An 18783-nucleotide genomic window follows, 5' to 3' on the forward strand; every position below is an offset into this window, starting at 1 on the left:
CCTACGACTGCTTCGGTGGCGCAACGGTATCAACTGTTGACTGGTAATCAAAACTTCACAGGTTTGACCTCGGACGAGTCCATTTTAAGAAGCGAGCTGCTCTTATTTTTACTATTTTAGAATAAAAACATACATTTGATTTCAGTCTGTAACAGCCGGTGTATTTTATGATACTTGTAAAGCTTAGCTTTGTTTTTTTTTAATTCAGTTTTATTCTCTCGGTCGCGTTCACGATACCACCATCTCACATTTGACACTGCTGTTTTCACATAGACACGCTATAACAGAGATGAACTCAGATGATGACGACAGTTCTACATCGAAGCAAGAATACACGTCGCACTTTGCCATCGCTGTATTTTGTATATGTACATGGGAAGCTCTGCACTCTACTTGTGACTTTACACTGTAGGAAGTAAGTAAATAAATAAAGGTAAATAACATTCAATCTGGCTCTTACATACAAAGTACAGTGACGGCAGCTTCCTCCTTCAGCTATAGACTCTTCAGTACACAAGCGACTCTCCATGTTAGCGTTTAGATCTGGACGGTGCATGTGCCCAAAACATTAACATTTATATGTTACTTACATAAAAGCTAGATCGAATGTTATTTACCTTGAGTTATTTACTTACTTCCTACAGTGTAAAGTCACAAGTAGACTGCAGAGCTTCCTGTGTTTGATCGACACAGGCATGCTCAAAAAATACATGTAATGCCACGAAAAGTGCCTGCTGACACTTTAGTACGCAAGCAATGGTACAAAAATGCAGTTAGACTTTTTTGTGGGGCGCATACACCATCCAGATCGAAATACTAGCGTGGAGAGTCGCTTGCGTACTGAAGAGTCTATAGCTGCAGGTGAAAGCTGCTGTCACTGTACTTTGTATGTAAGAGCCAGATCAAATGTTATTTACCTATTTACCCTTATTTATTTACTTACTTCCGGAAAGACATGAAATGCATGTGTTCCAAATAATGATATAGTATTTATAAAAGGTGTAATTTTGCTTGACTTCTAACTCTATACAACTCTAAGTAACTGACACGCAGGTAAACAGACTTGAGCTGAGAAAACTGTGCGGTGGTGGGGGGATGTGATAGCTGCTTGTTGCTTATCGACATATTTACAGGACAAAAGACACTAATGGAGAGGTTCGAAGGGATTTAAGGTGGGACGGATCTTTGAGTTTTTTTCGTAGGCTCTGGTAATTCTAGTGTTAAACAATCTGGTTAAAAACTCCACTGCCATCTCTCCTAGACACCTCCATGCTTCCATAGGTATGTCATTGGACCAACGGCCTTTCCATTTTTCATCCTCTTCAAAGCTGTCCTTACTTCCTCCTTGCTAATCCATTGCACTTCCTGATTCACTATCTCCACATCATCCAACCTCTTCTCTCTCTCATTCTCTTCATTCATCAGCCTCTCAAAGTACTCTTTCCATCTGCTCAACACACTCTCCTCGCTTGTGAGTAAGTTTCCATCTTTATCCTTTATCACCCTAACCTGCTGCAAATCTTTCCCAGCTCGGTCCCTAAGTCTAGCCAATCCGTACATGCCTTTTCTCCCTCCTTAATGTCCAACCTCTCATACAACTCATCATACGACTTTTCTTTATCCTTCGCCACCTCTCTCTCTTCACCTTGTGCCTTATCCCCTTGTACTCTTGTTTACTTTTTGTATCTCTGACTATCCCACTTCTTCTTCCTCTTCCTCTGTATACTCTCCTGCATTTCCTTATTCCACCACCTGGTTTCCTTTTCCTCCTTCCTCTTTACAGATGTCACATCAAGTACGCTTCTTGCTGTCACCCTTACTGCACCTACTGTAGTTTCCCAGTTGTCTGGTATCTCTTCACTGCCACCCAGTACCTGTCTCACCTCCTCCCTAAACTCAACCTTGCAGTCTTCCTTTTTCAATTTCCCACCATTTGATCCGTGGCTCTGCCCTCACTCTCTTCCTCTTCTTGATCGCCAACATCATCCTACAGACCACCATCCTATGCTGCTTAACAACAATTTCCCCTGCCACCACTTTGCAGTCTTCAATCTCCTTCAGACCGACTCTTCTGCATAGGATGTAATCTACCTGTGTGCATCTTCCTCCACTCTTGTATGTAACCCTATGCTCTTCCCTCTTCTTAAAATATGTATTCACCACAGCAATGTCCATCCTTTTTGGCAAAATCCACTATCCTCTGACCTTCTGAATTCCTCTCCTTGACACCATACCTACCCATCCTATTTTCTACTGTTCCCTTTACCAACATACCCATTGAAATCTGCTCTAATCACCACTTTCTGTCCCTTGGGTATACTGTTCATCACTGTAATAAGAATGTAAGTTGAATGTCACTGTGCTCTGTACAAAAATTATTTTATATATCCACTCACATATACAGACCAGGCCAAAGTTAGTACACAGGGGCTGTCAGCATTTAGAAACTGCTACTCTAGCATTTAGAGAGAGAAGGGAACAACTGCGAAAATAGGCATTGTACTATTTCTGTATGTTAGAGATGAAATTGAATCCTTTCCTTTCCTTGTTTAGAACCTAAGCAAGGACCTACACGTAGAAAAACCATTATAAAAGGCTTGGATAGCAGCCAAACACTTCAAAGCCAACGGACGAACGGATGGGCGATATCATCATCTGTCCTGAAAAGCCTTCCAGCGTAGCAACGAAAAATTGGCAGACTGTATAGATCAAGATCCCATCTTGGTATTGTCTTGCTATTATGGTTTCCTGCCTGTAATGCCACGTAAATCGTCAGTAAAGAAAGCTAAGTTATTTTCTCTTATGTGATTTTTACCACCGTATTACTATGGGAGGGAAATAGCCTTGTAATATCATATCTCTATATTTTTCGGTTACTTAAAATGCCGCAATTATAAAAGAACTTATTCCAATTAGGGAGCTATATTGCACCCTAAAAAGGAAACAATCCCTTCATTCAACTCACTCCAAAAATCTTCTTTCTCATCCATTTGCACACCCAACTTGCAGTGCATATGCACTAACAACATTCATCATCACACCTCCAATTTCCAGCTTCATAATCATTTACTATGCCTGACATTCTTTTCTCTATCCTAAAAAAACAAAAAAAAAAAAAAAACTACGTGCAGCAATATGTGAACTGTTATCCAAGATCCAACCAAGCTGGATTACACATATGATAACTGCATGAAGAGACCTTACTCCAAAGGTTTGAGCTTTTGAAATGCAGCTTCAGAGGCATACCAGTCTCAAAACTGAAGGCAGGCAAACCAACACCTTCTCATATTCATTTCCAAGTTAAAGAGAGGCTATCTTGGGGCTTCTGCCTGTGTCATTGGTGTGTGTTGGTGCTATGCTTTAAGAGGGGTTCCAGCAGATTTGTCTTTGCAATGAGTATCTGTGTAAATGGAGACTTCAGGAGCCCACTCACAATTCGGGGCCAAGGTAATTGCCTGTCCTGCTAGTCATGCCTCTGTAGCTAAATCACAAAGAGACAACAATGAAAATCAAAATTGATTGCCTGCTTATTTCCAGAGTAATACATATTTCAATACCTTTCACATTTGTTCCATCTGGAATTAACCTTATGCTGCCATAAACAAAAGCAGCACAAAACAGAATGCATGTAAGTGTTTAGAGCTGTTATCACCAGATACTATTCTCTATATACAGTATGTTTACCGCAACTCTGGAAAGTATTTAAGACACATTACACAACTTACTTTCTTGCTCCTGTAGGTTGTGGGCGAGTGTGTGATCTTCTAGGACTGCAAAGTCTCGACATACTGAAATAAGAAACAAAACAGATGAGGTCAAGGAATCTTTTGGCTGCACTAAAACATAAACATGTACAACAATCAAATGCAAGCCTGCCTTGCTTTATGAAATTCTTGAAAAGTCTTTCATGTAATGAATTTATGGAAAACATTTTTTGAGCATTTCCTGGCCCCAAAAATGTCATCCCTTTATGTTTAAGTAACAGAAATAAAAATTGATAGAATCAGTTTAATAATAATGTCAGTCATCAAAGTAAACTAGCAAGACTTTTCCCCTTAATTAAATAAATTCTGTTCACCTGCATTTTACTACTTCAGGTTTTACATTCAAAGGAATGGCCTTTCACTTTGGGTTTATCCTACTATTTTGCAATCTTTTTTGGTGTCATGATGATCAGGACAATGCAAAAAGATATGTGAGCAACATAAACAAGGTCCTGACGTTACCATAAAATGTGGATGTACAAATGCACTCTATAGCCTATGGATTCAGCAAGTTGCTGGGAGTACAGTCTATAAATGCTGTACAGATTGAGTATTTATAATCCATATAATGCCTGGGACCAGAAGTACTTTGGATTTTGAAATATTTGCATCTTCCTAACACACACAACCCTCAATTCCTCCAAACAATGCACTTTAAACTGCTGAGAGAGTTCAGGGAGAGAGCAAAAAAACCTGATAGTGTAAGAAAAATACAGCGTTAAATGGCCGTTATCTATCCAGGACCTCAGTACCACAAGGTAACTGAAGCGTAATGATAATTTTGTATATTGTGAACACTGCAGCGACAGATGAGACAGACACAAGTAGAACACTGCAGCTGCTTGACTTCATGTGTTTGGGAAGTGCTTCTGTCTGCAATTATATTGTTTGTAATTTTCACTACTACATCACTATAAGGCATAACAACAGCAAATACGGTTTAGATAAAGATTGTGGTCCACATATACAGTATATGGCGTGTTACAGTGCTGTAGCTATATCGTGGCATGTATTCTTGCTAGAGAATCACATCTGGCCCTGCAAGACTAGGTGACAAGTGAAAAGTCAAGCACTGAAGCAAAATGAATAAACTTTACGTGAATGCCCTACACTGTAATAAATCACACATAAAATCAAATGAGCTTGAAGTAATATTACAAAAGAAGCACAACCACTACAGATTAATTAAAATGTACAAACATAAGCAAAGACATAAATACATTATAACAATGCTCTAACATAATAATAATAATACTGTCAAGCAACTTAAAAGCAATTCTTTCTAAAGGTTCAGTACACAGTTGGAATGAAAGTACATCACAATGGTAAAAGGCAATGCTTTTAAAGGCTGAATTAGAGACGACAGAATGAGACTGCATCAGAGGATGTAATATGATTGACAGAATGGCGAGTGCATTATTAAGGATGACTCAAGATTTTTTCTTGATAGCCTTATGATTTAATCCATCCATCCATCCATCCATCCATTTTCCAACCTGCTGAATCCGAACACAGGGTCACGGGGGTCTGCTGGAGCCAATCCCAGCCAACACAGGGCACAAGGCAGGAACCAATCCCGGGCAGGGTGCCAACCCACCGCATGACACACACAAACACACCAAGCACACACTAGGGCCAATTTAGAATCACCAATTAACCTAACCTGCATGTCTTTGGACTGTGGAAGGAAACCGGGGTGCCCGGAGGAAACCCACGCAGACACGGGGAGAACATGCAAACTCCACGCAGGGACGACCCGGGAAGCAAACCCGGGTCTCCTAACTGCAAGGCAGCGCTACCACTGCGCCACCGTGCCGCCCTAGCATTTAATCAATACTACAATTTTGACTTTGGTACTGATACCAGCTTTTGCACCTCAGTACTGGTACCTAAACAATAGTAGAGCAAATAACATAACTCTGGATGAAACACTAGTCCGTCCCCAGGGAGACTCGGACTCATCCATACCAAGCTAGAGTTGGCAAGATTCAGAAATTGCTTATTTTGTGATTGATGGCTACTATTTTTGAATTTTCTTGGTTTGCTATAAAAATAAGCCAAATGTAATAAGCTTCAGTGGAGCAAAATATTCAGAGTTAACACTGACCAGTCCATAACTTCTCTTTTTAGTCAAAGGCAATTCTAACCATAAAATAGGACTTTCAGCTTTTATAATAAAATATAGCTTTGGTTTGCACTATATAGATTAATCTAAAATGCAGCTGTGGGGGCTAAATAAGCAGGACTGGTACAAATAAGAGTAAAGATGTTACAATGAACTAGGGATGCTCCAATCAATTGCCCACTGATTGAAACCGGTCAGTTTTCACTAAAAAAAGACTTTATTGGTGATCTGTAAAAAGGCAGTTCACAAAAAACAATATTTTCAGCCCCTGCGTATCTAACCTTTATGGTAATTTAGTTGTAGTGCTCCTTTACACAAGGTATCTGAGACAGCGCTTTTTTCCTTTTACAACAAATTTCCTACAGTGGAAATAAAAAGCTGCGAGTGGAAGCTTGTGTTATCAGTGAACAAGAGGAGACTAGTATATTAGTCTTTACATTAAAGAAAGTGGAGTATTTAAAAAAAAAAAAAAAAGTAATCCGAGAAGTCATCTTGTGAAACTACACAAACAGCAAGAAAAGCTACTTTCAGGAATTCAGACCTTCAATTTGTCCTTTAAATTAAAAAGGACACAGCTTGAGTTTGGACAGTGTGCTTGTTTAAAATGCAGCAGCTTACACTTTCAATTTGAAAAACAAAGGATGAAGATCAATTTGAAATTGCTCCTTAACAAACAATAGGCTTTTTTTTTTTTTTTTAAAGATTTGTACTGTGTTTAATATTTATAGCTATGTGGCATACATCATAAGTTTTTATAAGAAATAAGTACTACATAGTTAAAACTAGGGATGCACCGATACCGGTATCTGCCTCGATACCACATTTTCTAAAGTACTCGTACTTGTTAAAAGTCCTCTGATACCGGGGACCGATATCACGGTCCGAGAAATGTCTATGTTTGAGCGGCTCTATGTTTAATCACAGGCTCAGAGTGCCCGCCCCCAGGCCCTGGCTGCAGCTCAGAGCGGAGAGAAGGCAAGGCGAGACATGTCAGCCGTGTGGAACTATTTCAAAGTGAATGAAGACGACAAAACAAAGGCGGACTGCAAATTGTGATCAGCGAAATTGTCCAGAGGAGGCTCAAAAGGTAGCGCATTTAACACAAGTAATTTAATCAAGCACCTAAAATCCCAACACGACAACGAGTACAAAGAGTTTACCCACGCTTCTATACCAACACAACCCACGCTGCAGCAAACTCTTGCAAGACGAGAGAAAACGTCCAGAGACAATCCACGTGCTGTGAAAATAACACAGGCAATTATCGAGTACATTGCATTGAGTGACCAGCCACTCTCGGAGGTAGAAAATGTGGGATTCCTGCGTCTCCTCCATGTTCTGGAGCCCAGATATGATGTCCCAAGCCCGCTACATGACTGACACGGAGCTGCCTAAACTACACGACTCAGTGAAAAAACATATCCACAGCCTACTGCAAGCCTCCTCTGCGTTTAGTTTCACAACAGATATTTGGACAAGCAGTTTTAGCCCCGTGTCGCTAATTAGCCTAACCTCCCAGTGGATAGACGAGAGTTTCATGCCACAATGAGCCATATTACATGCAAAACAATTCCGCGGCTCGCACACCAGCCAGCATATAGCGCATGTGTTGGAGGAAATGCTCCAGACATGGGGTATACCTAAAACATCAGTACATGTTGTGCTTCGTGACAATGCCAAAAACATGATTAAAGCCATGAAGGGCTAGTATGGTAAAAAAAAAATAAAATTTTTCTGCCAATCTCTACTAGTACTTTCTTATTAAAAGTAATCAAGAGGAATTAAAATTGTGTTATGTAGTTAAAAATATATCCAGGAGTGCTGACAGCGGTAAGCTCGATTGTCTGACAAACTCTTGGACTACCCACTCAGTCCAAAGTACGGTGGGTATGTGATTTGCTTCAGTTCAAAACACATTTCTTAAAATAACATACATCATTAAGTACTATATATTTTTGTTTAAATTATGTACTTTGATTGGAAAGCCTAGTGTGTGTATGTGTTTAAGAGACAGAATATGCAACAAGTCCGATACGGTGATATAAAAGCTTTCATATTGCTTTGAGATGACAATGATGTGACCAATTTGATGTGACCCTCATTTTCAGAGAGGGATTCAGTAATTAAACCCAAGTGAATCACTTTGTGTACAGTACCAAGCATAACCCCATTAAAGGAATGCAATGCACATGGCTGCAACAGTCATCATTTTTCTAACTGGCCTATACAGTTCAGGGACAGAGGGAGCAGGTGCCTGTCCTTATAGCACTGGGTACAAGGTAAAAGTCAGCGGTGATGACTCCACCTCAAATGCATACATATTGTTAAAAGGCCTATTCAGAGTCATCACATAGTCTAAATTGTATGTGTGCATTTGTGATTTTAGAGAAAAATCGGAATATCCTTTGGAAGATCAATATAGGCAGCATCCAGCTAAAGTTGTAGCAGACAAAAACAAAGGCAAGTTTTAAACAAAATGACTATCTGTGCACCCATGGTTAATCTACAATGATGAAATGAGCTTGAAATGAAATATGTTTATATCAAAATACAATTTAACCAGTTGTGATAATAATGCTCATTGGTATAATATCTAAAATGAACAAAAGCAGCAAAAATATATATGAAATATATTTGTATAGCAAGAGAGTAAATGAAATGCAGTCTTCTGTTACAAGTAATTATTGCAGTTATGGTCAGTAAAGGTGGCTAATTCTGTGTCATTAGTACATAGACATAAGCAATAACAATGTCCGATCACTTAAGTGAATCTCCTTGAAAACAACAGAACACAAACATTTTTACAGCAGTTCAGAAAGAATTAATCTTCAAGTTACAAGTTTGCTTTAATCTTCAAGTTTCAAACATTGCTTTAAAGCTTGGCCAACTATAAAAACAAAAATAGGAAGAGATGTGGGGAATTAAAGCACTGGTATTTTTTGAGGGGGATTTGAACTTGGTTTGCAGTTTTAAAATGTTTGCGTAAATAAAAATATTGTGAATAATGTTTACATTCATCAATTCATGTGGCACTGATATAATAATGTATGAATTATTTTTATGAATGATTTTACCAAGTACAGTATTTATTTTTCAGTTACAGATCTGAAAATATCATTGAATACAGAATCATAAATTATAAATGCTATGTCCACACTCCCCCTCCATGCCTTTACAATGAATATAAGCCAATGATATTCTCCCACTTTGTTTTTACATTGGGAGAATTTATGCCTCAAATGAAATTCAGGCTATTCTGCTTGCGACCGGATTATAAAGTGTTTTCTGGGTTGGGTTCATCTATGCTAGCAGAATAGTTAGTTACAGCACAAGCCATACCCATTTGCGTAGGCCTGCTTAAAAACTAATTTAGGGCTCAACCGCAAACACACATTTTTTCAAAGCCTGTAAATTTAATAAAAAAAAAAAAAAAACAAATGCTTAAAAATAAAAAAAACAGACCTATTTTTCAAACTGGATCCACTTCTTTAACACTTATGCAACATGGGCACTCATTAGGCAAGCTATTTTAAAATTTCAAGTCTTGTGTGAATTTTACTTTAATACACACCAGTTTAGATTTTTGATTTTAATTTTAGTGAAAGGTGAGGATTATTTTAGCAGCCAACTACTTAAAAAATGAATTCTGGGGTAGGTGCTGATGGGGGAGTTTCAAATTGACATATGAAAATGTTTTATTTTGTTATCCTCTTTTTGAAACCAGTTAACAATTTATCACAAAAATACTTGAGGGGTGGTTATACCGCAGGCCATTTGATTTATTGCAAAGCTGTAGCAACTGGTAAATTATTTGTCTTTTGTATGTATATGCAGCAGTCAAACTGAATAAAATGCAATTTAGATACATGCACAGATAAGCAACAGGACAAGCACCATGGAAAGAAACTTATTTATGTTTGCTATGCTGGAATACTGTTTTCTTCTTTAAAGGCTGCCCAATCAGGGAATGAAAATTTATAATGAGCAGAATCCAATTAGGGAATGACTAAGCAATAAACACAAATCACAGCTCAATTAGAGTTTGCTTTTTCATAACTTTGTTTCCACCCATCCACACTGTAACTTTTGAGCCTGTGTTTTCAGAAAAATACAGCTCTAGAGAGCAAAAGTCTCTGTTTTTGGAGTTAAAAACACTAGGGTAGTAATGACAAAAATACAAAAACAGACACTTCAGCATTTTTAAACAAAAAGTAGTACTATGGACCTAGCCCAGTTCTTGCTTGCACAAAGTTAGATTTTCTGCAGTGGTGATCCCTATTTGCCCTGCATCAACAGCTATTTAAAAATGATATTTTAGATATCCAAAATGTGAACTTGACTTGCAGGAATATACAAGTGTGTGTCCCAAGATAAGTTCCGGTTTCTCTGTGATCCTGCTTTGGAGAAGCCGGTTTAGAAAATGGATGGATGGACGGACGGATCCAAACAGTGTCACAGCTTATAGGTGAGCCTTCAGAAACTAAAAGAAACAGCTGCAGCAATCAAAGTTCCAGCACATGAGGTTTATAGAAATCAAGTGATTTAACAAAACTTGCTATAATTTTTTGATCAATGTTCCCATGTGCAGAAAAACAAACACAAGCTTTATATAGAGCATAGTTTTAATTAGATATTTTAAGCTACTTTAAAGAAATACAACGCCTACAGAGAGCTGTGAAAATGATGGGTTTGATTCTAGATTTCTACCAAATTGCTGTGTGCAATATGACTAGACGTCTGTACAACAAGGACAGTCCTCATTTGACCTACCCTCTTAAATAAGCTTTTCATGCAAAACAATTTGATTTGCAATTCACGGTGAATTAATTCTCTTTTATTATTTTCATTTCCATTTGTAAGTTAAGTAATAAATCTGTTTTGCATGAAATACCATCTTACAAAAGATATAATCATGTAGAAGGAAGATTTATCTAAGCAGAAAATAAAAAGTATCAGAAAATATGAATACTTTTTTTTTAATTCTAGTCTCTGCTTTCTGCATTCAATGACCCTTCTTGAAAGTGTGATAGAAAATGCTGCCTTCAACATTATACCTGTATATTAGGGGAGCACCAATAATTATTCCTTCATGCTCTTGCTTGCTTGTTTTTTGATTTACAGTATCCTCCACTCCTCAGTTTAAAATTACAAATCAAACATTTCAGATCTGATTAAAGTGCACATTGAAGACTTTCATTTAAGGGTATTTGCATATATTTTGGTCTCACCATGTAGAAGCATACCATCTCATCTGTTAATCATAGTGGTTGGGGGTATGCCAGGTACTGGCACATTTTACAGTGGGGGAAATAATTATTTGATCCACTCTGAATTTGTAAGTTTGCTCACTTACAAAGAAATGAACAGTCTATAATTTTATGGCAGTTTCATTTTAATGGAGAGAGATAGAAAATCAACCAAAAATCCAGAAAATGCAACAAGATTATAAATCCCAAATATATTGCTAAGGCAACACAGCAGTTTTCCAATTCTAAAAAATGGAAAATTCTTGAACGGGCAAGTCAGTCACTCAATTTCAATCCAATTTAAGCATGCCTTCCATATGCTGAGGAGAAAACTTAAGGGACCAAGTCCCTGAAACAAGCAAGAGGAAAAGACAGCATTAAAGGCTTGGTACAGCAATACTAGAGAAAGGCACAGCAATAAATATAGAAGATACTCAGCACCTGATGATGTCTATGAATTGAACATTTCAAGCAGTCATTGCATGCAAGGGATATGAAACAAAGTAATAAATATGTTTGCATTAATATGGCTACCACTGCTATGCCCCAAACATTACGGTGCCCAGAAATGGGGTGGGGGTGCCCTGTTGAAAAAGTGTTAACATTTCTACATGGTGTAACCGAAATGAATGCAATACCCTTAAACTGATGTCTGCAATGTGCACTTTATTGATGTCTGACTCATTTGATTTGTAAATCAAGGAAAAACGTGTCTTTATTCACAAATCTCTCTCAACTTGTGATATGAACAGCTTCTTTCAGCATGCCACATACATAGAACATGAGCTCAACATTCCACAAAACTCTTTCCATTTCTTCAGCTTTATGTGAACAGGAGCCCCGCATGACTAAAAAGTCTCTCACAGGCTGCAAGACGCAGGAAGTTTATATGTGGTCATGTGACTGCATGGCTACGTCTGATTGGTGAAACAGTCATGTAGTAGATCCACTGGCAACTTCTGTCTTTCAAAAATATAGTTTAATGTATAAATGGAAAAAATTAACAAGTCGAGTGTTGCCCAATGTAGCGGAGTAACAGTAGTGTTTCTTCTTTACAAAAGTAGATGTAAAAAGTATGGTGCAGTTAAACTACTCTTAGAAGTACTTCTTTTTTAAAAAGTTACTCAAGTAAATGTAACGGAGTAAATGTAACTCGTTACTACCCACCTCTGAAAAAAATTCTATTTTTCTTGTACTGTAGGAGTCAGCACATGTTATGAGCAGTTGCAAATAAGTTAGGCAAGTTGTACACCAAAGGAACAACACGCTAAATATGCAATGCAAGTACTTGAATAGGTTAACAATAACTGTTTACTTTAAGGCTTAAACTGGCTTCACATACCATCCCTCATAACACGTATCAGTACACTTCTGAGATAGCAGTTTGTCTAGAAACACCACAGAAACAGGTGTATCATGTCAAAAGAGCTAGGTGGAAAAAGAACAGCATTTTGTTATGCACCAAACACTTTCATACAAGGATTCTACTGTGAAGAAGAGAGCATAAGAAATATACTGTGAAAGATAATACAATTGCAGAAAAACTAAGGCTCAGATCTCCAAACGAATTGTGTAGAGATTCTAGACAAACTAACATGCAGCTTGTGCAGAGTAAATTACAGTACTTGCATTACAAATACACTGTCATAGTTGCTCAACAAACAATTCACAGGATAGCATTTGTGTCAGGCATAGTCACAAGTATTATGCGTAATGAACAGTGGAATAAAGAGTGCATGTAACTTTTTTTTTTTGACCACAAGCAAATTATCTTGCTTAAACTCATATGTGTAATGATTAAAATAAACCATTTGGGGTCTCACTCAATGGGATTAGATCCAACAAGATACCAAATAAGCAGTATTGTAAACAATCTACAAATTGAACACACAAAACATGACAAAGAATTTAAAATCTTCATTAATTCATTGTTGTGAAAAAACAGAACATTAGGAATTGCCTTTTTGTGCAGTTATACTTTTTAATTTCATACAAATGTTTACTATCTATGGTGGCCTAACCTCTATAATATTTGGCACCTGAAATAAATGCCACAAAATCAAAAAGGCTGAGTTAAAATTTTATTTGATAACTGACATTGATAAACCTTGATTTCTCTCCAAGGGCATAACTGCACTGATGACCTTACAAACACTGCCATGCCAGACCTAATAAAGACATTCATCAACTCCACCCTGATACAAACTTTAAAAGTATAAGACTGACACAAATGAAGGTCTAATGAACTTTAACTTGTAAATGAAAAAGCGATATATAAGAACAATTTCAATCATAAAGAAATTAAGCATTAATTTTAACAAGCTGCTATTGCTTGTGGCTTCCAGGTACAATAGGATGCATTATGCACATGGTGCCAGTTCAACTTGCACCTCCTTGATATCTGCTACCTGGTCCTACAGTCTTCCCGCACCACAAAACATGTTTCACCTAGGGAACTTAAAACAACAAATTTTTAAATGTCAGTTTTAAAAATATATACTGCATTCACGAATATTAACGCAAGGATACCCCCATATTGAAAACTTAGTAATCCATGCTTTTATAGTGTAAAATAAACTGCTTAAATATAGAAATATACTTTTCCTACGAGGTGGAAGAACAGGGTAGCTCTTGGAGTCTGAAGTGCATGCTGAGGCTTAATTTGACAAAGTATCTAAATTGTCCTCTAACATTAGGACAATGCCATACATCAGAGTGAAAGTGATACACACTAAATCACAAGGCGGAGCATTTTTAATCTGCTTACAATGGGATCCCTACAGTATCTGTATTAAACACCAGGGGCCTCAAGTATAAACAGTGCGTACGCACAAAAATTTTGCATAAGCCCATTTCCACACTCACATCGTGATGTATAAAACCTAAACTTGGCGTAAAGCCACGCACATTTTCACGCTAGCTAAACGCTTGGCGTACGCAAGTTCTCCGCTCGATTTTGCAAACTGGCGGCACCCAGCAGCAAAGCAATGCTTTTGCTCCAGTGTGGTTTCCCTTTCTTTTTTAGGTCCACATCCCTGATGCGGCTTTATCAAATTCACTAAAATTAACTGCATATTGTTGATTAGTTGAAGGCATCTGATTGTAATTAACCTGTAACAATATAATGGTCCACAGAATGGCCAAACTATTCCAAATACCGTAGCTGCTTTAGCGTTGTTTCTCTCAATGAACCACTCAGAGTATTTATCCCACTGTATCTGTGTGTGGAATCATAGCTCTACCGCAGCTGGTCGGACAGAGAATTATCGGTATACAGCATCAAGCACATGCTGCCTCAGCCATGCGCACAGTCTATTGAACTGCTCTCAAACGGCAAAAGTTTCACAGCCTTTCCTGTACTGACCTCGCTGGCTCAGAAACAGTTTCATCCCAAGAACTATAAACGCTCCTTGTAGAACTATTTGTATTTATTAGTACAATGACCTCACTGTAAACTTGCAATACAAAGATAATATTGCACAACCTGAGCCACTTTATAAAGAGCGTTTTTACATATGATGACAATATAATTTTTCATATGAAATGCAGTAAAATGTTTATTACATTATACAGATAAAAAGTTGTATTATTGATATGTTTAATTATTAACAAATTATTAATAATTTGTTAATAATTAAACATATGAAAACTTAGTTGCACAATGTTAGCGACGATCTGATGCCCAGTCAGAGATTGTTCCTGTCTCTCGCTGTATGCTTGCTAGGAGTGGCGTGACCCTGGATGGATAGATGGATGGAATAATTAACCATGTACTATGAAGATATTTCAATGTTCCTTAAAAGTTTTGAAGAATTGGTGTTCTAAGCTTACAGATGGCTTACGTTGTGGGATGCAGGAACAATCTCTGGACGAGGCACCAGCTCTTAACTATCACTGCGCCACCGTGTTCCCATGTTTAATAACATACTTTAACTCCTTTCACCATGAAAATTATATCAAGTATACAGTGGTGTGAAAAACTATTTGCCCCCTTCCTGATTTCTTATTCTTTTGCATGTTTGTCACACAAAATGTTTCTGATCATCAAACACATTTAACCATTAGTCAAATAAAATACAAGTAAACACAAATTGCAGTTTTTAAATGATGGTTTTTATTATTTAGGGCGAAAAAAAAATCCAAACCTACATGGCACTGTGTGAAAAAGTAATTGCCCCCTTGTTGAAAAATAACCTAACTGTGGTGTATCACACCTGAGTTCAATGTCCGTAGCCACCCCCAGGCCTGATTACTGCCACACCTGTTTCAATCAAGAAATCACTTAAATAGGAGCTGCCTGACACAGAGAAGTAGACCAAAAGCACCTCAAAAGCTAGACATCATGCCAAGATCCAAAGAAATTCAGGAACAAATGAGAACAGAAGTAATTGAGATCTATCAGTCTGGTAAAGGTTATAAAGCCATTTCTAAAGCTTTGGGACTCCAGCGAACCACAGTGAGAGCCATTATCCACAAATGGCAAAAACATGGAACAGTGGTGAACCTTCCCAGGAGTGGCCGGCCGACCAAAATTACCCCAAGAGCGCAGAGACGACTCATCCGAGAGGTCACAAAAGACCCCTGGTCAACGTCTAAAGAACTGCAGGCCTCACTTGCCTCAATTAAGGTCAATGTTCACGACTCCACCATAAGAAAGAGACTGGGCAAAACGGCCTGCATGGCAGATTTCCAAGACGAAACCACTGTTAAGCAAAAGAACATTAGGGCTCGTCTCAATTTTGCTAAGAAACATCTCAATGATTGCCAAGACTTTTGGGAAAATACCTTGTGGACTGATGAGACAAAAGTTGAACTTTTTGGAAGGCAAATGTCCTGTTACATCTGGCGTAAAAGGAACACAGCATTTCAGAAAAAGAACATCATACCAACAGTAAAATATGGTGGTGGTAGTGTGATGGTCTGGGGTTGTTTTGCTGCTTCAGGACCTGGAAGGCTTGCTGTGATAGATGGAACCATGAATTCTACTGTCTACCAAAAAATCCTGAAGGAGAATGTCCGGCCATCTGTTCGTCAACTCAAGCTGAAGCGATCTTGGGTGCTGCAACAGGACAGTGACCCAAAACACACCAGCAAATCCACCTCTGAATGGCTGAAGAAAAACAAAATGAAGACTTTGGAGTGGCCTAGTCAAAGTCCTGACCTGAATCCAATTGAGATGCTATGGCATGACCTTAAAAAGGCAGTTCATGCTAGAAAACCCTCAAATAAAGCTGAATTACAACAATTCTGCAAAGATGAGTGGGCCAAAATTCCTCCAGAGCGCTATAAAAGACTCATCGCAAGTTATCGCAAACGGTTGATTGCAGTTATTGCTGCTAAGGGTGCCCCAACCAGTTATTAGGTTCGGGGGCAATTACTTTTTCACACAGGGCCATGTAGGTTTGGATTTTGTTTTCTCCCTAAATAATAAAAACCATCATTTAAAAACTGCATTTTGTGTTTACTTGTGTTATATTTGACTAATGGTTAAATGTGTTTGATGATCAGAAACATTTTGTGTGACAAACATGAAAAAGAATAAGAAATCAGGAAGGAGGCAAATAGTTTTTCACACCACTGTACATCTCAGCATTTTAATTATTCAGAGAGCTGTAATGTTATGAATGTAATGGATTCTGTGTCCTGTCGGAGGAAGAGAAAGCCTGTTTAAGAAGCACGTAGTGATTCACACACATAGAGCACATAGAAGAACATATACAAAACAAAGCATTTAACACGCTATTTTAGTTACGATGGTATTTGAGAAACTAGCAAATTAAATGATTTAAAGATGAAGTTTATGATATTCTACTTTAATGACAAAATAAACTATGCAATTAAAGTGGAACTTTCAAGATTAAAGTTGACATTTTGTGCTTTTTTCCCCACTCTGTGTGCCTATTTTTTTTTCTCTGTAGCCTGATAAGCTTTCATATGACACTCCGATGGTGGGCTATGACTCTCATTTTCAAGGCGACTTTGATATCTGACAACTTCTTTATTTCTGGCACTGTGCGACTTTGTGAACTTGAGCTTTCGAGTTTCTCTGACACTCTATGTCACCCAATCAACTTCCTTTTGTTGTTTATACCATTGTTAAAACCAACAAATAGTATGTTTTTCCTCGCCTCCATTTGGTATTCGCTGAAATTCTTCTATTTTCCCCCGTGCTTTTGCCATTGGGCTATTTATATGGGCTATTTATATTGATTTGCATATTCAAAGAGACGTAATTCTGGGAGGAGTTTGGGAGTGGTGGCAGGCGCGTGCACATGTGTTTCTTTTCACACTGACTGGGATTTATGTAACGGAAGAATGTGGAAATTGGCGAACGCACAGATTTATTCTTCTGGAATTTTTTGTGAGTACACATATTTCCACTTTTGTCCATAAGTCATGCTTTAGTGTGAATTCTATGAACACCGTTATGCATGAGGCACCAGTTGTCATTTGATCCTGATTCAGTTTGTGAAAACACAATACTGTCTCAGCGTATCAGGCACATCTAATCTATACTAATAAAAGGCAAAGCCCTCACTCACTCACTCACTGACTCACTCACTCACTCACTGACTCATCACTAATTCTCCAACTTCCCGTGTAGGTAGAAGGCTGAAATTTGGCAGGCTCATTCCTTACAGCTTACTTACAAAAGTTGGGCAGGTTTCATTTCGAAATTCTACGCCTAATGGTCATAACTGGAAGGTATTTTTCTCCATTAACTGTAATGGAGTTGAGCTGGAATGACGTGGGGGGGCGCAGTTTCGTGTGACATCATCACGCCTCCCACGTAATCACATGAACTGATTGTCAACGCAGTGCGTAGAAAACCAGGAAGACCTCCAAAAAGCGCTTAAGAAAACATGCATTATATAATTGAGAAGGCAGCGAAAAACAATAAGAAGCGAGCGAGTGACATATACTACCATATTCATGAGTGTCGCTGCCTCGGAAAGAAAGAAAGGTGTAAACCTAAACTTTAAATTAAGTTCATAGACAGGCTACCGCTGGCGTTTCACATGCCCACAGGTAATGCGGGATACAAGTTTAATGAGAGGACGCAGGATATAAACAAGAGTTTTGATCACTTTGTAACTAAGTTAAAATTGTAGGTGAAGGGGTGTGCTTATGCAAATTCGAGAGACTGTGTTTGTGGGGATTGACAGTTAAAGGCGGGTGGGGAGTCACGTCATCATCTCCCCTCCCATTCATCTAATTTCGGTCTGAGCTGAGCTCAGCGGCTAATGCCGTCTTTCGAAGCAACCGTCAGACTGCCACCAAATACTCACAGAAAAATCCACAAGTTAATACACACGCTATCTCTAGAGTTTCTCCACACTGAATCCTCCAGGCACTACTTACAAAAGGTCACATTGACAATCGTGTTACGTTATTTTTAAAATCTTTCCTTTTCTTAGCACAAGCACAGCTGAGAAGCTTCATGCATGTGCTCCATAGCGTTAAAAATAATGCATTTAATCACACTTTGCATTACAAGCAAAGGGAGCTTTTGTCAATGCATGATTTCCTGGTACACGATTACATTGATCAGCGCATCCCGATTCATTTTACCCTCGCACCACCTTAGTTTGAGAAGAAGTCTGAAAAATATGAGGTTAACACAGAAAAACATCACCAATTCAAGCTT

At 38.2% G+C, this 18783-nt stretch overlaps 1 protein-coding gene across 2 annotated transcripts in view; it reads right to left on the reverse strand.

The window, feature by feature from the left end:
* ccdc50a (coiled-coil domain containing 50a) overlaps positions 1–18783 on the reverse strand; it is a 110741-nt gene that overhangs the window by 35689 nt on the left and 56269 nt on the right. For both annotated transcript variants that reach the window (XM_039765995.1, XM_039766003.1), the window contains exon 2: positions 3726–3788. In XM_039765995.1, coding sequence (XP_039621929.1) covers positions 3726–3788 — 63 coding nt within the window. The remainder of the gene's footprint in view (positions 1–3725; positions 3789–18783) is intronic.

Source organism: Polypterus senegalus, chromosome 1, assembly GCF_016835505.1.
Source record: "Polypterus senegalus isolate Bchr_013 chromosome 1, ASM1683550v1, whole genome shotgun sequence".
NCBI classification, from domain to species: domain Eukaryota; kingdom Metazoa; phylum Chordata; class Cladistia; order Polypteriformes; family Polypteridae; genus Polypterus; species Polypterus senegalus.